The sequence below is a fragment of the Alexandromys fortis genome, unplaced genomic scaffold (genome assembly GCF_014885135.2).
Source record: "Alexandromys fortis isolate MF-2015 unplaced genomic scaffold, M_Fortis_MF-2015_v1.1 scaffold_174, whole genome shotgun sequence".
NCBI classification, from domain to species: Eukaryota; Metazoa; Chordata; class Mammalia; order Rodentia; family Cricetidae; genus Alexandromys; species Alexandromys fortis.
The window spans coordinates 3,528,867-3,549,819 of record NW_026068063.1 but is presented as its reverse complement, the minus strand read 5'-3'; the positions used below and the strand labels follow the sequence as shown (position 1 = coordinate 3,549,819).

Here is a 20,953-nt window from a genome sequence, read left to right as displayed (position 1 = left end):
TCCCCCATACAGCAGACATGTCTGTCTGGAAGCCCAGCAGGCAGAGAGCCTGGAGTCGAGCCAGGAGTAGAGGGGGGAGAAGGGTTGAGAAGTGTACAGGAGAAACAGGGAGGGCTAGCCTCTCTCTCACCTGAAGAGCTCAGAGACACAGTGGCATCAATAATGACAGATGCCACACTGCCCAATGACCATTTTTGGTCCTTACTGCTGGTCTAATGTGGGGAACCAATGGAGACAGAGTGAAGTCCATGGGGACCCACCTTAGTCTTCGAATGGCATTCCTGTCTACAGGTGAAGTCACACTTGCACGTGGTAGTCATCTGGGCAATACACAATGCCCAGTCTGTGGGTACACCAATAAACTAAGGAAAGTAAAATTTCTAAAAGCTCCCAGGGGACCATGATGTAGAGCGCCAACTGCTAGAAACATGGCTGAGATGGGGAGGTACATTGCAGCAAAGCTCTGCTGCATTGGAGCGGGCGAGCCCCTGCCGGATCCCCAAACTTCTTCCTGTCCTGTTTCCTTCTCTCAGGTGCCATTATGAGGTGAAACAGCGAGGGGGGAAATGTTTTCCATGCCTGTTTGCAGCATGGCAGAGTGCTGAGGAAGGGCTGGAGAGAATGGAGTCTGAAAACTTGGTCATCTTTTGTCAGACTCCTGCAGTTCTAAAGCAGCCCGGAGCCACTGCTGTGCAGAGACTTTAGCACCTTAAGGGAACCAGGCCGAAACTATCCAGTGTACCAAGCAAGGGCCTCTGGGCAGAGCAGTCATGGATGGAGAACTGTCACCCCCTAGTGGCAAAATGTGGGTATGGTACCACTTTGCTCTTGGAGACATTCGTGCTTAGCCTTCCCCATTCCAGTTTAGAACTAGAATTGGCCATGTAAGCCTGGCATGACGTTCTTCACTAAATGCTAGCAGGTTGCCTTGTTGTCCGTTCCTATCAGAGCATCTCCGGGGGGTGCAAGAGGCAGGATGGGACTACAGCCACAAAAGGAACCAGCTTCGGTGGAAAGCGGCTAAAACTTGGCCACTGTCTGCACAGCAGACGTAACACAGGATCTAACTCAAGGGGTTGGGAAGACTGACAGTGAAGAACAGTCGGCCTCACCTACACAGGAGGCTAAAGGCAAGCTGGCAGTACAGAGGGTCTGGTCTTGGCCTGGGGACAAGTGACACCCCATCCTGTTCAGCCGATAACAAGCTCCTCTGCTGTTGCAAGTTCCAGGAGGGACTCCCAGAGTACGTCCACAGGCTTTAGGACCTGTTTGAGTTTTCCTGATCTGACATGTCTCTGCTTTCATGCTTGTGGTCCCAACTTTGTATTGTTTTATTTCCTTTTATGTGTGTGTGGGTGTTTGCTGTATGTATTTGTGTATCACATTTGCCTGGGACCTTTGTAAGTCAGAAGGTGGCTTTGGATCCCCTGAACTGTAGTTAAGACGGTTGTGAGCCACCATGTAAGTGCTGGGAAAGAACCCAGTTCCTGTAGGAGAGCAGTCAGTGCTCTTAACTGCTGAGCCATCACTCCAGGCCCTAGTCCCTTGTTTTTTATTATGTGCCCCAGCAGTGGAGAGGATGGAGCCCAGTGTAGTGTGAACACTAGACATGCACTGTGTCAGAGTGACACCCCCAGCCCCTAGCTGTTTCTGAGAATCCTCAGCTCTTCTGGATGAAGTAGGCCATAAGAAGACTCCATGTGGGACTTTCCAAGTCTTGCTCTTTATCTGGGTCCAGATTCTTTCCAGTGCTAGCATCCTAGGAGAACAGCTCTCTGTCTAGGAGGCAGCTGCTCCACCACACACATGGCAGGACTACCTCGGAACCTTAAGTACTGTTCTGAATCAGAAGGTCTGAGGATACCCCAAGAGGCTACACTTTCACGGTCCCAGCTGCCTGGCTCTGGCACACTGTGTAAGAATGCTTCTAGCCTGGAAACAAGGGTAGTCATGACAATAAATGCCAAGTGCTTTTGAAAAGTTTTCTAAACAAACCTCAACTTTATTCCACTGACATGAAAACAAGGAGCGTTAAGTATAATTTGCCAATCAACGCTATTTAAATTCAACAGGGCAAGCTGACTTTCAAGAAAGTCTGGGGTGAAACTTGTAAAACCTAGAGTATTTATTTGGTCCGTGTTTAGCTTTCTTTACAGTGGCCAGATGTGGAGTACACATCTATTTAATGTAGGCACCCCACCTGCTTCAAGCCATGCCACTTCAACTGCTGCACCAAGGTGTGCATACCACCTGCTGAGCTGGAGCTTCTGCAAGAACTCAGCGCCCCCTCCCCCACTAGAGGGCACCCCACTCAGGCTCAGGCCCCTTCCTACAGCTGAAAACTGAGGACAGTTACACCCAATCAGGTTGAGGTGATCTCACAAGGTACTGAATGGGAATGCAAGGGAGGGCAGTCGTGAGACAGCCAGCTCAATGCCCTGGAGTCCAGATCCTCTGGCTACTGTTCCCTTCCCCAGGCAGTAAAGATGCTCATCCTACTACAAGTTTTATTTCAAAGTAGGGATACATAGCTGTGAAGGTGGAACATCAAGGTCATCAAGGTCTTCAAAGCCCATCTAAGGATCACCACAAGGGCAAGCGTGGAACCGCATTATATACTACAAAACACTGTCCCAACAATCCCTAAGGACGGGGTGGGGCTTTCGCTACATTTTCAGTCCAGATGGCTCTGTTCCAGCTTGTACATCTTCCAAAACATGCTGTCAAGTGGGATCGTCGGGTGCCGGGGGCATGGCAGTCATGCCCGTGCAGTCTAAAGTCCACTTTATGGCCAGCCAGGAGCTCATGCCAATCTGTCCCCCCAAACTGAGCTCTAAGTCTGAAGATGTGGCAAGCCTCTGTCCTCTAGGGACCACTGTTTTCACCCGCAGGACTATCACTTCTTCCTAGAGGGTCACAGATTCCTACTTCCTGGCCACCTAGGGCCCATTTAGCCTAGATGGGAAGGAGCGACAGATACTGAATCTGACTAGAATCTGAAATTAGGACCCTGGAAACTGATTAAAAGTGTGTGACAACTGAGAAAGTTCCCCAAAGGGACACCACAGATGGACTCAACAGGAGAGAGGTGGCATGTGACCCAGTCTAAAGAGGGAAACAGCACAGAGGACACTTAAGCGGATAAGTAGGGCAATCAAAGGTAGGATTAATACTGATCAAGTTTCCAGTTCTCCAACTGTCCCACCATGAAACTACTAAATTTAGAATTGTTTGGGTGGGCAGGGCCTGTGACTGATGAGCAAATAAATTCACTACATCTTTCTGATACTTTCAGAGATTAATCACAATAAGCGTGCTCAAGATACATTAATTTTTAAACAAATTCTGCAAAATACACCAGACATTGACACAGCCTTAATCACAGCTGGGCAAAGTCAAAATGACCCTGAAACAGTCTCATAAAGACATACTTACCAGGGACATCTCCAGGGTGGCCTACCAAGGCTGGGAAGAATGGAAGCTTTGCTGGTTGATATTACTAATACATTTCAAGGGAGAGGAGAGACAGTCAAAGAATTTGAGGTGATAGAACTAGATGAGTCTGCAACTTACAAGTCACCCTTTGCTCATGGCCCTTTCAAAGGGGCAAAGACGCACCCACTGAAGCCTGGGTGGAGGTGCCAAGCTACCGTCTCTGAATTGTAAGAGCTAAAAGTTATATTAACTGGAAAAACATCGGTGACTCAGGACTTGTGTCCAGACTGAACACTCCCCAGGAACACTGCTGGCCTCACCTCAGGAAGGATAAACACCCAGCAACCGTGGCATGGAAAAGCTTACATTATCACATCAGCTCCGATGTCTCGGCTTCCCTGGAGTAGTTGCTTCCAGGGAAGGGTACCGTGTTAGCAGTTAGTCACACATGTCATGTTTTCTTAGGGGCTGGGACTGGGTAGTGGCTAGAAGGATGTGAGAACTGATCTCTCCCAGAAGGTGCAAGGAAAGACTTCTTTCCTCATCCTCTCACCTGTGCTTCCGCCCACCCATCAGGAGCCGCAGAGGCTGGGCGATGACAAGTGGTCGGCAGTGTGGACAGTCCTGTGTGCAAGCCTCACCACGCAGGTTTTCCAGGGCAGACCACATAGCCTACCCATCCCTCCCCGAGTGAGAGCCAGATAACAGGGTCTTGACCCACTTCCTAAGCACCACACTTCCTGGTGACCCTAGTTCCCACTCCCCAGATGTCACAGAAAACAAAGCAGGTTTGATACTAAGCCACAATTAGTCCTGGGGGAGGGGTGTCTTCACAGTTAAGGCATACATTTCAAAGGTGGCCTCCCAGCCCACTTCTTGCTTGCACATGCGCACACGGTGGGAAGGCTATCTGTGCTGGGTGCAGCTGGCTCATGTCAGGTACTGTACCACAAGGAACATGACTGCACATGTGAGCAGCATCCCACCGATCATGAAGTACTTGTCCTGGAAGGCCCGCTTCTCAATTAGCCTCATCACTGTGTTGGACAAGCCGAGCATGTTGGCAATGTCAAGGATCTTTTTCTGAGTCCCCTGGGGAGGTGAGAAGAGAGAGAAAAACAAGATCAACCTCGTTGTCAAGGGTAGTTAAAGAGCACCACAAGCCAGGTTTTACTAACAGACACTGTCTTCTTGGTCATGCCTAGAGACGAAAGAAGGCAACATTCACCAGAAATAGATTCACTTCACCATGGCCAACTTGTGTTAGGTCAAAGGAAAAGAAGCCTTTTCCACAGATGGGGCTGGAACTGGCTACACATCACATATGTGCATCTTACATGTACATATGTACACTTCATGTGCCAGGAAAAAGAGTGAACCTTGATTCACATTACATATAAAACTTGGGGCCGGGAAATGGCCCAGTAAGAACGCCTGCTGTGCCCATAAGCACAAGGACCTGAGTTCGGAACCCCAGAATCCACACAAAAGCCAGATGTGGTCAGCCTAGCCCCAGTGCTGAAGGGGCTGAGACAGGAGCATTGCTGGGGGTTGCTGGTCCCCAGTCTAGCTCTAGATTCAGTGAGAGGCACTGTCAGAGAGTCCTAGGGAACACTTGTGTATTCAAGTAACACACTCATTCAAGATGGACCTCCAAATAAACACAAAAGCTGAAACTATAAGAAAGTTTCTTTTTAAAAAGAAAACAAAACATCAGGAGAAGATCGAAAACTGAGAAGCAACCAGGTTATGCATCAACTTGAGAATAAACACAAATGAACCTTGAACACAGAGGAAGAAGTCACACACAACAATAGAAATATAGGTATATCAAGTTCAGTAGCCAGTACACTAACACACATTGGACTTTCCCCAACCTTTTAAACTACTTTTCATTTTTTTGGTTTTTTTGAGACAGGTGTTCTCTGTGTAGCTCTGGCTGTCCTGAAATTCGCTATGTAGACTAGGCTGGCCTCGAACTCAGAGATGCACCTGCCTCTGCGAATGCCACCACTTCCTAGCTTTTTAAGCTACGTTTTCATTTCATACTAAGTCAATTCATGACAAATGTATTGCATATGTACACAAGCAGACACTCCCCTCTACTAATCACAGGTGAACTATAAACGAGTGTCTTTTCAGGAGTGCATTAAATTTTTAGAGGCAAAGTAGCTTAAATAGAAACAAATAAGCTCAGAAAAATAGAAAAAAAATGTGCAAGAGTGGTAAACATTAGTTACACCTATCTTTTAATATTATTCTTGCTTATTTTCAAGTTAGGGTCTCCCTGGGTAACCCATGCTAGTCTAGAGCTCATAGCCCTCCTTCCTGGCTCTCTCCAGTGCTAGAATTCTAGGCATGTACCACCGCATCCAACCTTTCCTATCCTTAGGGTATACAAGTGTGCACTGTGTGTGTCCAAGTTAAAACTTTTCCAATGTTAAGTGGAGAGATGCTGCAGACAGAGCCACTATGAGAGGAAGAGCTTGTGGCAGAGTGTAAGGCGAGCAGAGGACAAACTCAAGGCAGAAACTGGCCTGTCTACTGGTCATTCATACTTTACTGTGTCCTGTTTTGTTCCTTATTTGCTTGTTCCACTACTTTGTAATTAAGGCAAAGGAGTTCACTAGTCTAAGCATTCCGAACCACACTTCAAAACGTTTTACTCAAACACCTTTACTCTTCTGAAAATACAACTAATTTCTACATACAATTTTTAAAACATATTTATGTGTATGTGTGTGCCTGCATTTATATGTGTACCACGTGCGTGCAGGAGCCTGTAGAGGTCAGAAGAGGCATTGGATGCCCTTAGCTGGAGCTGTAGATGCTTAGCCACAACGTGGGTAGAGAGGATCAAACATGCATCCCCAGAAGAGCAGCTCTCATCTGCTGAGCGATCTCCTGCTCTACATACCATTATTTTAAAGATGAACCTTAAAACAGCTGAAAAGACAGGCTGGGCATGGGGGCAAGGACTGCTACTGCTCTTAAGCACAGGACTGGCGTATGAGACGCTGGACAGTGGTGGGCAGGAGCAGCTAGCAGGTCTTCTCCAGGAAGGCTTACATACAGCCTGAGATACTGCTAGCACACCAGTTCCAAGTACAAGTTACCATAACAGGGATCCTCAACACTGAGCAGTTTCTGTGGATCACAGCTCCCAAATAGCTCCATTTTAGTTTAGTTTTTAATGCTCAGGTTGCCTTCATTTATATGTAGTATACAACCAAACGTGGCAAAGCCTTCTTTGGTAACACTCTTGCGTCATCGTCATCAGCTGTGCGAGTGCCATCACTTCTTAGGCACCGACAGCCCTGGTCCAGGGCCCAGCCTATGATCCAACTGGAAGCAGCACTGCTGTCGATTGCCCAGTTACCTGAAATGTTCCATCACTGCCATATTTGTGAAAACTTTTGCAATGGGTGACAAACGAACATTTCCCAGACACATAAGCATTACCCATCATCACTGGGTTCATGCTCAGCCATCTTCCTGTGGACATTTCTAGAATAGCTTGTATTCTTAAAAGCTATGTGGAAAAACTTCCTCAGCTCCCTAGCTCCAGCAATCCTTGATAATGACCCATTCACTCTATAGAGTAGAAATCTTTAGGGCTTCAACTGAGTAAGTAAGTTAAGTTGGTATTTACAAAGGAGTTTGTGGGAAAAGCAGCAAAGAAATATGGCAAGGTTGGGCATGGTGGTACAAGCATTTACTCCTAGCAGTTGGGAGGCAGAAGCAGGCAGATCTATGAGTTCCAAAGTTAGCCAGGGATACATAGAGAAACCTTGCTTCAAAACAAAAAAATAAAGGAAGGGAGGGAGGGAGGGAGGGAGGGAGGGAGGGAGGGAGGGAGGGAGGGAGGGAAAAGAAAGAAAAAAGAAAAAAGCAGAGATGTCATAAGGACATGAAGCCTCTTCTATAAATAAATATAAATGCTGTCACCACAATCAACTGCCTAAACCACATGACCTGGCCCTCCTCATTGTTCTGTTTAAATGTATATCCAGTTTCTTATGAAATAACAAAACTAAGAACAGGTCACAACAATACATGGCGCCCAGTGTGCTCACACGGATGCTCTAGCCTTTGGTCCCACATTCCTTTTCTAAAAGAACACCTATTAATAAGCAACTGAAAGAAGAGGTCAAGGAAAGGAGACATAAGGTAACATGGAGAGGAATTCAGAATCCATGGTCTGCCTAGACAAGGATCAAGAAGAACCTGGAGCCAGGAACGGCGGCACACACCTTCAATCTCAGCACCCAAGAGGCAGAGAGGCAGCAGATCTCTATGAGTTTGAGGCCAGTTTGGTCTATACAGCAAGTTCCAAGCCAGCCAGTTCTATGTAATGAGACAGTCTCAAAAAACCAAACAAAGGAATCTTGGTCTGGGGATGCGGCCCACTGTAGGTAGAATGACTCGTTAGCATGTGTAAGGCCTTACATTTGATTCTCTATATTGCAAATAAAAATAAAACGGAGGTCTCAAGTCAAACCAGTCGGCTGTCAGAGGAGACTAGAAAATGTTTCACAACAGTGAGAAAATGGGACCTGTATTAAAGATCCTGCCTTAGGGTGAGAGTGCAGACTACTCTGTGGCCATGCCTTCTAAAACCACCTGAAAGTGACCATTTACTTCAAAAAGTCCCTATTTCCAACTATAACATCAAAGCGATTATCCAGTTCTTTCATGCTCTTGTTCCTCTTGAATGGTTTAGGAAGGAAACTTCCTGGCCCACGTAGGAGATCAAGAGCAAGACAAAAGGAGGGACGGAGAGAAAAGGGAGTCAAGATCCACAAGGTTCAAGACCCAACCTGGACAGGCTTCCTGGCAAGCCAACTCTGCTAATGGTGCACATGAACTCCTCAGTGAGACTTCAGGAGGAAGCCAACGCTCCATCAATAACCTCAACTCCACTAACTCTACATTAGTGCCACATGGATGTGTTCTGTAAAAGTCTTGACTTCCCCTGAGCTGTGGGAAAGAGGACAGTTCTCTACAAAAAAGGCAGGGTAGCCAACCGTATCTGTAGACTTCTTCAGTGGCTGTTCTGGAAGGGGAGCACTCTCCTGGGCCATTGGAAATGCTCTAATAGTCAGCAGGAGGTGAGCATCAGCAGCCTATCAATTTCTCTCCCTGGTAAAGATGGTAGAGCTGCTCAGAAGCATACTGGATGCCTACAGAGCAGACGGCTCAATGTGCTCCGATAAAAACTAAGATAATGGTCACACTTACAAGTGACTTTCTCACAGCCCAATGGCTGGCAATGCTTTATTCTGGGGGGATCACACCTCCAAACCATCAGGGCTGCCAACGGAAAAGGCTGAGGCTGAATCACTGTGACTGCCATCAGTCTGTGTGATGTTTCCATAAATCATCCAGGGTCAAGGTCTCAACAGTGCTAACAGGGCAGGCTTCTTGATCCATGGCTACAAGAGGAAGAGATGCATGCAGGCCACCACAAGCTCTAAGATCCACCTACTGCGGGCTTAGGCAGCCTGAAGACACGACCCTGATATAAGTACAAGACAAAGCTTCCATCACAGCACACGCCACAGCTGGAACCCCACAGGAAGACTGCCATGCTTTCCTTCTTAAGAGAGCAAATCTAAAGAAGCACTTCTCAGTCTGTCATTGGTCCCTCTGTAGCATCCTCAATTTCACACAGGGTCATAAGGACAAAGTCCTAGTTACGAAGAAATGCCACTGGGTTTCGTGACAAGCACTGGCAAACTTGCAAGCTCCAGGACTTGGCCTTACAGTCACAACATCATGAGCTGGGGACACAGAAACAAAACAGAAACACAGATGCTAAACTGTGTGACAAGGCCAGAATAAGAGGCCTTCTCTCTATTCTCCAGCAGGGACCCCACCTTCAAGGTCAGTCTCTGGGCCCTCAGTCCCTCCAGAATACTGTGCCCGCCTCCAATGAGGTCATCCATGCCGTGGTGAATGTTCTGGAGGGAGGAATTAAACTGCAGTGATTCATCCATGGGTATGGTGGTGTCAGAGTCCTGTGAAAGAAATGCAGGCACTTGATTAACTTCCCCTGCCAGTCAGCTCCTGGGTCTGCTCTGCCTTTTGGCCAAGGTCAAGCCACAAGAACCAAAGGAAACAATGCAGGAATCAGAGAGTCAAAGGGAAGAAAAAGGCAAAGTAAAGGTGTGCGTATGGGCGTGGGGTCTGCACCACAACAGCAGAGGTGTCAGGTCCATCACTCTCCAATGAGTTGCTACAGTTTGGTTTTCTGCATCTGTCACATCTCCACTGAGGAAAAGCAGCTATTCCTTCAAGACCTCATCCATTTCTCCTAAAGGTTTCCTCTGGCTCCTCCCCAAGATAGCTGTTCAAATGTTCCTTTACAAGGCTTTTGCTTATATGCTATTACATGTTTGCTTTTGTTCTTTAGCTATTTTATCTATAGCTTTGATTAGACTGAGACTACAAATCCAAGGGGTGGTGCTTTCTACTGAAGGCTTATGGGTGTTCAGGATGGGAACTCACTTCTGAGGAGGCAGAAAAAAAGCCACTAAAGAAAAGAAAGGTAAATGGAAGAAGAACAAAGACTACAGGCTGAGAACAGGCTATCTAAAAGGCTTGGGACCTGAGTGTCTCAGACTTCAGGACTCTGCAGACTTTGAAATGGAGTCCACCTACTGAGGAGCTCCTTTGGATGCTGCACCTTCAGACTGAAGATGCCTCATCAGTACAGACCAAGTCCTTTTACTTCACACATCCATTTCCCTAAACTCACTCAATATGCTGGGAGTTATTCCTGTTCTCCCCATTTTGCAGATGAAGAAAGTGAAGCCCAAAGGGATGGAGTAACATACCCAGATAGGTAGGATCCCAGGGCAGAGTGCACAGCCAACTCTCAATTGTAACCACACTGTAGACAGAAACACTAAGAATAGTCCTGGTGGCTCTAATCTCACAGTCTGGGCTCGGGTGAGGACCAGTTCATCACCAGCTGTGGGTGCTCTCCTTTCTGCTGTTTGACCGACACAACCTCCTGCCAGGTAATACCCCTTCTACCACTGAAGCCCCAATTCCCACTGGCAGGAAGATAAACCATTTGTTCTGCTGCTCAAGTTCAGAACCAGCCTTCAGGTGGACATTCTGAATTTCCCTCTAACATGAGAACGGCTCAAAGGGCGAAGCCATGTTTAGTAATTTTGTCAAATGTCTTACTTGGTACCTTGGTGTTGATTCTAATGTTAAGAGAATCGATGGCTCCCCTTATCCTGCAAGCATTTAGTGACTTTACACACAAACCTGCCTTAAACTCATTCCCATCTGGAAAGGGACGGGTGGTAGGCATCCTCTTTTACAATAGGTAAAATGACTAAAGAGAAGCTTCATTTGGTAAGTCAATGTTTCTAAGGAGCCTAGTGAATGTGGTGCCACATCAGGATGGCAGTCAACAAAATAATCCCGAGAGGTCCTCTCTGGCCCCAAAATGCCTGATGTGACCTATCTTTCAGTATGCCATCTTATTCGGTATCTTATAGCATGCTGCATTTGTGACTTGCTAATCACTACAACCTGCCTGTCCACCTGCTCTGAAAAAACCAAACTATGACGCCATTGCTGAGGCACTTGGAGAAATGTACTACAGCAGGGGGATGGAGAGATGAGGCTATCCTTCAGCCAGTGAGAGTCAGGAAGAAGGGGCATTGCCTGGCAGGAGGCTGTGTCGGTCAGACAGCAGGAAGGAGAGCACCTGGTTCTCTCCCAGCCACCAGGATCGCCCTTAGTGTTTCTGTCTACAGTGTGGTTACACAAGTGCAAAGTGCCAGGAATCCTAGTGGCAGGTTTAAAAAGTAACAAAATATAAAGCCCAAACCCACCTCACTTGGTAGAACACACTACACAGGACCCCGGGAAAGACCAGTACATTGCACATGCAGAGAACAATACTACTGAAGCTAGAGGGCAGGGGTGGGGCTTCCAGGAAATCAAACATACAAACCAACATGCTACTCCAAAAGCAATCCATCTAACACTAAACATCTGCTAACACGTCCCTCCAAATTACACTCAGACCAGGAGCAAAAACATCTGAATGCATCTGAGGCTGAAACCACACACACACACACACACACACACACACACGAACACACCATGACAATGCCTGAATTAAACGTACACACGGCACAATGGCAGTGCTTAAAACACACACACAGAGCACCAGTGCTTGAAACATATGCACATGCACGCAAGCACACACACAGCACAAAGAAGGGCCTAGAGGCAGCTGCGTCTCTATAGATAGGCTAAGTTCTAATCATCTGCCTCCATCAGATCACAAAACACCTGGACTGTGTGAGCTTCCACCTCTGCCCATTCCTTCAATTTAACTGCCTCCTCTTCAGGTTTTCGTGTTGGAAATTCCCATCTAGGTATAGTCTTAGTGACAATGTACAAAATCCCGTCAGTTCCATTTAGTCTCCTCCTCAGTCGGCTTCAAGCACCCCACTAAGGAGTAATGCCTGGTGACCTGCACTTAGGCCTCCACCCGCCCAGTGTCTGCTTACGTTAGTGGTGAAAGTGCGTGACAGAAGCTCCTCTCGTTGTCTCTCCTGCTGCTCCCTGGTATAGCGCCGGTGCTGAAAGTTCCTGAGGGCCGTCTGCAGGTGCTGGACATCATACTTCAGTTGGTCAACACGGCTGGAATTAATGAGACAGAGATTAGTTCCGGGAACTGAGGATGGCCCACTTTGAGGCAGCCTGGCTTTGGATTCAGGGAAGACCTGGCCCCATGGCTCCCCACAGTGCCCGCACCAGCGCCTACAGTGAGAAGCAAAGATGCTGAGTCGAGCAGCAGCTTGTGGTTAAGGTGGATGGAATCATATACGATTCCAGCAGCTTTACTTAAAGTCTGCTGGACTCCAGCTCTTCAGGGAACAGGTGACAGGAAGCAGGCTTGATGACCCCTTCCTGACCTTCCGTGAGTTAGTCCACACTCCTGGAAGACGCCCAAGGGCAGCTATGAGGTAGAGCAGCAATGAAGTTTCATGGAACTTTTAGGAGCAGGGTTTGGAGTGGTGGTGAGGGTAGTTTTCCTTTGATTTCATGGTGGGATATCAAACATTTGATCAGTACTTCATTATAAACAGACTGATTGAGGCGATTAGGACAAGGCATTTCAGCCCAACAGAAGCCGGTGGGAACTAAACCGCAGAGCCCAACTCCCCAGCTGCATGATACTTTCAGGGTCTCATCAGAAAATGCATATTTTCAGAATGACCTCAAAGAAACAAGAGATCACAATCACCCACAAAAGAAGCATGGGACGATGATCACAGGCTTCTGAGTCACAAACCTCCTCCTTTAATTTTAGAGGATGTATAACTTAGATAGAATTATGTATTTTAGGGAGACTATCTTTGCATAGGCTTCATTTCTGTAGTATGTACCCAGATTTTCAGAATATTCTATAGTTTCTAGTGCAACAAGAGGCTGCCTGGGTGGGCCTGCAGTATCTGAGCCATGTCAGGGATCAACACTTACAGTTTGGCATTCTGCCTTTTATTAGGTGGCTCTTTGCTCGACAAAATCTCCAGACGCTCTAGATGGCTGAATATCTGGTCTATGCTTGCTTGGATTTCATTTTCTACTACTGCACAAAAGAGAGAGAGAAAAAAATAATTGCTGGAAAAAAGATAATGAACTTAAATTAAGAGTGACAAATCTTGCCGGGCAGTGGTGATGCTCGCCTTTATCCCCAGCACTCAGGAGGCAGAGGCAGGTGGATCTGAGTTAGAAGCCAGCCTGATCTACAGAGCAAGTTCCAGGACAGCCAGGGCTACACAGAGAAACCCTGTCTCACCCCACCCCCCAAGAAGCAATAAATAAAACATTTTTCCATAACACAAACTAAAACGTATACTTCAAAAGGAGCACAATACAAAGATGAATTAATTCAAGGTATATTGTTTTAAAGCATGTGTGTTCTTATATGCATTCAGACACACATAGCTACACATAGCTGTTAGCTGCCCCGGTTTTAAAGTAGAAGTCATGTCTGAAAACATAAACTCCCCACCTTTAGAAAATAAACATTTTTTATTGTCCAAATAACTCTGTTAAGCTAAATTTTTTATATAGTTCTATTTGAGTTGGGTATCAGAAATGGATAATAAGCCTCTAGTAAAAAGGCAAACAACTGAACTCATAGATGAGGGATGCTTAAAAAAAAAAAAAAAGCATAAAGGAAAGGGGAAATTAGTATGGAAACACCCAGAGGCGTTCTGAAAGCATGGGTAGGCTGAGATGTGGAGCCCTCAGAATAGACCACATATCAATAGGAAAGACCCAGGAAAGAGCCCACAGAGGTAGGGAGCGTGATAGTCACTTTCCTTAGCCCCTCTGATAAGGCTGTCAAAATGACCTCTTTCCATTTCTAATCAGGCAACAGTGAGATTGTTGGGAAGGCAAACAAAGGCCAGTGGGCAGAAACTAAACTGCACAAAGCAAGCATCCAGGCGGCTGCCTTCCCCACCAAGAAATGACAACCCTGGCACCAGCCCTTCCTAGGCCCCTGCACCTGCAGCAAACACAGCTTAGACTAGAGCACTGCAGAGTGCAGAGCTAAGGGAAGGAAGGGCCACGCTGAGGAGCCATGGAAAAAGAAGAAACAGAAACAGAGCTTCTGTGGGAGGTCTAAAGGCTGGCTCAGAGAGAGGCCCTTTGCTTGGAACAGGAATGAAACTCCAAACCACAACCCCACATGCTTCTCAAAAGAAACTGTGGTGTGGGAACTAAACTAATTAATATTGCTAGTTGTTTGGATAATCCTACTAAGAAGCCAAAATTCTCAGCTCAGGAGAGATGGCCAGTTCTAGGTCAACATGTCTGAATTTTCAGACTAGGTAATACGATTAAGAGAGATGGAGAGAGAGAGCTTCCATTCCCATAAGGCCATGTCAGGTTGAGTGGAAGGGTAATGGGGGATAAAAACTGGTGGACTCCAGAGGGCAGAATCAGGGAACTGAGACTTGGCCATAGGTTTTTCTGTTCATCCTAACAACTCATTCCACGCTGAGTCACTAAGCCCCCAAGGCAGAATGCAGTCAGGAAACCCAGCCCATTAGCCCCGTGTCATCAGAGAAAGGACTCTGCTCTGCCTGGTTAATTACTCACAGTGCACAGACTGCCTGTCTGCCGTCTCCAGGCGTCCCATGTGAGACTGGATCTCGTGGACCTGCCTATCAAAGGAAGAGGGAGGAAATGAGTGAGACAGGAATAATCACTGGCACTTCAGTCAGGAAAGACAACTTGTTCTAATGCCATCTTACAACTGATTTCAACTGACAGTGCTGCTGAACTGTAAAATTTAGATGTGGCACGTTAGGCCACCCATTTTGGCATCGTTTCTAATATCCTAATGCTAATAATAATTCTGCTAGCATGTAGTGAGTGCTTACTGTATCTGAGACACGGCTAAGTCAATAACCCTGAAAGGAAAAGCACTATCACCATTCTCATTTTATAAATAAAAACTGAAACCCAGAAAGGTCATGAAAGTTGCTCAAGGCCACACAGCAGGCGATAAACCTCACCGAGGATCCAGCCAATCCCACTCTCTGTTCTGTGACCCAATGTGCTAAGCACTGGTCTGCCTACCAAGAGTCAAAGGGCAAGGGAGATACAATCCTTGCCCCTGAGAAACAATGTAATTAGGAACTGACAGGCCAGATGGACATGAAAAATCTGAGAAGATTTACAAGAAAACCAACACAGAAGCAGAAGCAAACAAAGTCGTGGGAGGAGCTGTGTACAGGGGGGCAAAGGAAATAGGAAGGCTGGGGCTGAGAAAGTGTAAACTGTGCCATTTTGTGGATGAAGGAGTTGTGTTTGCTTGTTTTTGAAACAAGATCTCATTTATGTATGTAGCTGAGGCTCACCTTGAACTTGTGATTCTTCTGCCTCAGCCTCCACAGTGTTGGCTATGCATGTCACCATAGAGTAAGCTATGCAGAAGGCTTGCAAGGCATTTCATGTGGTGTAAAAGCAGCAGCAGTGCTTGAAGGGCAGAGAGAGAGCAGAGAGGAGTAGGCCCTGAAAGATAGTTATCTCCTGTTTGGTTAACATCTTTCCCTGACAACAGGGGGGAACTGCCATTTATTTGGAAATGCAACAGGTCCCAGACATCAGGCCCAGAGCACTCTCTGGAGACTTTCCAGGCCAAAGTCACCTTCCAATCTTTCTTAGTGGTTCCCCATCACTTGTCAGCTCTTGGAATGCAGCTCATGTTAGCCCCAATGTCTCCTGAGCTTGTACAGGCTCTCTGCACAGAGCCTGTGTGAAGGAGGTCTCATCCCCCGCCCTTAAGGGGAAGTGCAACAGCTTTTCTCCACTGTGAACATTATATACCGTGACCTCAAATTTTATCAGGACCAGCCAGGAGCCCGGATCTTGCTTCAGTGCGTCTCTAGCCTTTTTCAGGGCGTTCTTGTAACTTCTAAGTGTGACCTATGGCACCAGAACCCAATCAGCTGTCTAAGACTTCCTGAATGCGCCAAGGCAAGCCTTGTGACCCCGAGAAGCAACCTGTCAGCTGCTTCAGGAAAGGGAATATGGGGTGCTTTGGAGGGGGCGGGGTGGGGCAGAGGCAGTGGAGATACAGAGGCTGATGCAGGGATGCAGATGGAGCCAATTGCTATGTGGAACACCTGGGTGAGGACAACAGCAGGGACTGGTGGTTTGAGGGGCAGGAAAATTAGGATTCCTATTAGTAGAAGTAGGACATAGGCAATGAAGTAAACTTGTAAGGGTGGCTTAAAGCAAACAAAAACTTGGTGTCATTATCCACAGGAACAACAAAGAAGAAAAAGAAAAACAGAGGCAGCAAAACAAACAAAAAACCCATAACCAACCCCATTCTGAAGAAGTATATGGAAGTTGACTCAATAAATCAAGAAATAAGCAAATACATCAGTAGCACATAAACAAATACTTAATGTACTAGGTTTTCCTTTTTCCATTCAATATCATCTTAAAGACTTAATGCCCACATTAATATGACTAGATCAAGTTTTTATTTATAAGTATTTATTTACTTAGTGTGTGTGAAGGTGCAATCGAGCCAAAGCGTGGAGACCGGAGGACAGCTTGCAGGAGTTAGTTTTTTCTTCCACCACATGGGTTCTGGGGCTCAAACTCAGGTTATCAGCCTTGGCAGCATGCCCTTTCACCCACTGAGCTATTTGCCAATCCTGCTAGCTTTTATTTAATCTGCTTTTTTTCTTGATGAGCAGTTCGATAGTTATTATTAGCATATTATTATATGTCTCTCACTGAACAGATCCACACACAGTCCTTTATTTGAAACCCTTAAACACAAGGAACTTTGAACTTTTTTTTTTTAATTTTCAGAAATAATTATGTTTCATGAGCTGGGCACTATGGTGCACGACTTTAGTCCCAGCACTACGGAGACAGAAAGGTGGATGGATCTCTGAGTTTGAGGCTGGCCTGGTCTATATAGTGAGTTCTAGGACAGTCAGAGCTACATAATAAAGCGACCTATCTCAAAAAAAAAAAAAGGAAGGAAGGAAGGAAGGAAGGAAGGAAGGAAGGAAGGAAGGAAGATGTGACCATAGACAACAAGTAGCACATATTGCCTGTGAACAGTGTAAGAAGAATAAAATGTGAGGTTGGCAAGCTCTGGCGGTGAAAACAGATATAGGTGCTTTTGATTCAGCTTGTTTATAAATCAATTATCTGGAGCACTTATATTAATATGAATCCTAACACTGGGTGATGTTACTTTTATTTTTATGTGTTTGCAATATTTCATAAATAACTAAGAAAAATAGGTTTTTCCAGATGTTAATGATTTAATGAAACTCATTACTTACTTATTCATATACTCATACATTCAACAACAAACGGGCTATACAGCCATAATGACCCATGGGAAAGCGAAAATGAAACTACAGGTCTTCTGCGGTGGGAAAGAACACAATGAGAATAACTCTAATCTTGGCTGATATAAAGATGTGTTGGTTTCTTCCATGGTATCTATGGTAAATGAGGCCTGAAGACAGTACAGATTGAGATTTGTGGTTAAACAAGGATACCAAAGGATGCTCTTCAAATAACTGGAATGAGCTGGGCAGTGGTGACACACACCTTTAATCCCAGCACTTGGGAGGCAGAGGCAGGTGGATCTCTGTGAGTTTGAGGCCAGCCTAGTCTACAGAGTGAGTTCCAGGGCAATCAGGAGTACACAGAGAAACTCTGTCTCGAAAAACCAAAATAAATAAATAAATAAATAAATAAAACAAATGATTGGAATGGATGAAAGAAGTAGAAAAGGGTTTGTCTCCTACTTCTGCTGAAGGGAGTCGCCGAAGCAAAAGGTACATGTTCCAAACACCACATTTCATCTTTACATAGGAAACAAATTACAAATTGCACAATTATGCTGTCTTCTTGAAAAAAAAGAAAAGGAAAGTGCCCCTGCCTGTGCCACACCAGGCCCATGAACTGTCTGAGAACTTAAAAGGGTCTTCATGACCAAAGACAGAATTGGAATGGAAGCTCTTGTCTGAGATTCTCAAGGACAGGCAAGACAATAATAATACCTTATAAACACTCTTTGGCCAGCTAAAAAGGATAATTTTAAGAAATTACTGATGTTCCCCATTTAATTTCTATTTATAAGTTCTGTTTGGCTCTAGATGAATTAGAAAAGATACCAATAAAGTCCAGCCTCCACATTCCATGCTAGGAAATAAATGCAAACAGCATGGCATGTGTGACTGGCATGGGGGAAGCTAAGACAGCACTTGGAGAATGCACTTCCACTCAAGTGGGAACCAGACAACACCCACACAGTCAAGTGACGGGTGATACCCAAATATGACTTTGGGGTGTAGACATGACAGAAAAAGAAGTCTCAGGTTTTTCTAAGCATGGAGTCCACCACGGATATGGGTGATATTATAGCCAAGCAGAGAGAGTACATATTAAGCAAGAAGCATTGCTGTTGTTTTTTTTTTTTTTTTAAGTTGAACTGATCGAGTTCACTATGGAAGCTGACAGACACTTTGCAAGTCATTTAACTCCTTGGTGCCCTGTCTCAAATATACAACTGAGCTGCTAATAGTAACAATTATTTGGAAGACAGCGGAACCCAATGCAATATGAAAATGCTGTGTAACCTAAACAGCATCAAATTAAACTGCTGTTGCGGTGGTACATGTCTTTAATCCCAGCACTCAAGAGACAGAGGCAGGTGGATCTTTGTGAGTTCTAGGGCAGCCTGATTTTTATAGAGAGTTCCATGTCAGCTAAGGCTATACAGTGAGACTCTATCTCATAGATACATAGATACATACATAGATACATAGATAGATAGATAGATAGATAGATAGATAGATAGATAGATAGATAGATGGGCAGACAGATAGGCAGACAGATAGGCAGACAGAAAAGACAGACAGAGTAGTAGGTTAGTCTGGGTGTGACAGTGCTCACCTGTCATCTTAGCACTTGAGACAAAGAGGAAGGTGGATTCTAAATTCAAGGCCAGCCTGAGACAAACAGGCTAAGCTCAGCTATATAGGGAATTCCTGTCTTGAATACACACACACACACACACACAAACACACACACAGCAGTGGAAACCACCTGGTGATTTTCACATCTTCCATTCTGCCTCTGTAGCTAGTCTTTACCTCATAAGGCAAACTGACAAGTTGACCTAGAAATAACAGTTCTTAAAACTACCTACGCAATAAAACCACCTGGAAAGCCTGTTCACTATAGAGCTGTTTGCATCCAAGACATATTTAACCTGCACTGTCTAGAAATGAGACTGAGCATGGCAGACTGGACAACACAAGGAACAAATGTAACCATATTGACAAACACACGTATCTCAAAAATGGAAGTCTGGCTATTGCTTCTCCATGAAGCTCACCTTAGTGAACTATTATTATTACTGAAGTATAAAATGTCCTGTTTTCATCTTTTCATTCATTCGTGCTCAGGACTTTTCCAGTTAAATGACTTTAAATAACTGATTTAATGTCAGTGTACTTTCACAGTAAGAGATAGTCACAGCTCAAGTTCAAAGTTCTAGAGAGATGAGTATGTCTATGTATGTTTTGTCAACTCAGCAACTAGCAGATTAACCTCAAAGCAGTGCTAGGCCTCTGTGCCTTGCTGGGTATCGGACCTGTTCTTAGCAACATGAGTGTAATTTTCTGTTTCATTCCTTCCCAAGTGGCTCAAAAGCTAGCCTTTTTATCTCTTCCTACACTTTTTATATAATATGCAAACTGTCATTATAATGCAATTTCCTTATTTTCCCTCTCCCAAATCAAACATTTTGTTGCCGAAGGAAAAGGAAAACCATAAACTCAGAATACCAGAAAGAAAGAAAACAGCCACCGTCTTATTTCCATTCCTTCTGCTATGAGTTTACTAGGGAGGCTGGATGACTAGTTTATTTCATTTTCAGACCCAAGGAGTATGATACTTTGGTGTTGTTCTAATATAGCTACAGAAAATTCTTAAAATAGCATAGGTATGGCCCCTTACCATGTCCAGCTACATGTTCGGCAAGGTGCCAAAACACAGGATACTATAAATAAAGGAAACTAACTTAGCTATGAGACGCTAATCTAAAACTCAATGTTCAGTTTCCTTAAAGCTAACTTGTAATCAAATATGACTGACAATAATAGTCTATGTTACCTGCACTTCTTTGTGTCACAAACATATGTTCTTAATATCCAATCAAAAACACAAAACACTTTTCATACAACCCCTAACACTCCCGGTGAGCAATGCACTCATGGACACAAGCTTCGTCAACTGCATCTCTGTTCCTGAAGCTCTACCAAGCCGAGGACTAAGCTGGCGGGTGCTGGACAAAGCTGGGGGTTGGGGTGCTAGTTTTCCTTTCCAAAAGGCAGTCAACGGCTAGCAGCCGGAGCTACCCGGACCAAGACTTCGCGCCCAGACCGGCCCCTCTCACAGCTGAGGACATCACGCTAGGGGCTGAGAAGTGGGGAGCAGCCCCTGGCGGAAACGCTAGACCTCCACAATGGCAGTCGCCAAAGCTCCGAGCCCCAGGGGCCGCCTCCCGGGCCGAGCCCAGCCCGCTCCCCGACGCAGCCCTCACTTGTGCGTTTGTTGGTACAGCGGCTCCATGACGCCGGGCGAGCCGGCCTGCGGCTTCCTCGGAACACGTCCTCACAGCCCCATTTCCGGCTTCCGGCTTCCGGTCTCAGGACCCGCCCTTTTGAGTAGGGCGCCCGCGACCGTGCCTGTCCCGTGGGGCTTGTGAGGTCGGAAAAGGGGTTGCGTGGAGGGAAAGCAGTGTGCAAAGGATGGGTGTGGCTCGAGGCTTGGCCCAGCGGGGAGCGACCGGGGAGGTTCTTTTGCTGAAGCCCAGCTTCAGGTTTGAATCAGGTATCGGAGAGGACGGTCGCGAGGTACTGACGTCAGAGCCTCATCGAGAAGTCGCCGGCGACTTTCTCTACGGCGCTCT

General features: G+C 45.9%; 1 protein-coding gene across 2 annotated transcripts; it reads right to left on the bottom strand.

Moving 5' to 3' along the window:
* Nucleotides 1-2,493: 2,493 nt before the first annotated feature.
* Gosr2 (golgi SNAP receptor complex member 2) lies at nt 2,494-20,690 on the bottom strand. 2 transcript variants are annotated; one of them, XM_050120372.1, is made up of 6 exons: nt 20,585-20,688; nt 14,587-14,651; nt 12,955-13,063; nt 11,979-12,111; nt 9,315-9,455; nt 2,494-4,527 (listed from the first exon to the last, which is right to left on the bottom strand). In XM_050120372.1, the coding sequence occupies exons 1-6, from the start codon at nt 20,611-20,613 to the stop codon at nt 4,366-4,368; spliced, it is 639 nt and encodes a 212-aa protein (XP_049976329.1). In that variant the 5' UTR covers nt 20,614-20,688; the 3' UTR covers nt 2,494-4,365. The 2 variants fall into 2 exon arrangements, with proteins under 2 accessions (XP_049976329.1, XP_049976330.1); XM_050120373.1 differs by lacking the exon at nt 9,315-9,455 and having other exon boundaries at nt 20,585-20,690.
* Between the last annotated feature and the right edge of the window lie 263 nt (nt 20,691-20,953).

Excerpts from the sequence above, each read along its gene's own strand:
- Gosr2 (XM_050120372.1), bottom strand. The coding sequence starts at position 20,613 with ATGGAGCCGCTGTACCAACAAACGCACAA. Across the intron at positions 14,652-20,584 it reads CTGTACCAACAAACGCACAA|GCAGGTCCACGAGATCCAGT; the intron begins GTGAGGGCTGCG and ends TTCCTTTGATAG. Across the intron at positions 9,456-11,978 it reads CACGCACTTTCACCACTAAC|GACTCTGACACCACCATACC; the intron begins GTAAGCAGACAC and ends TTTCTTTCACAG.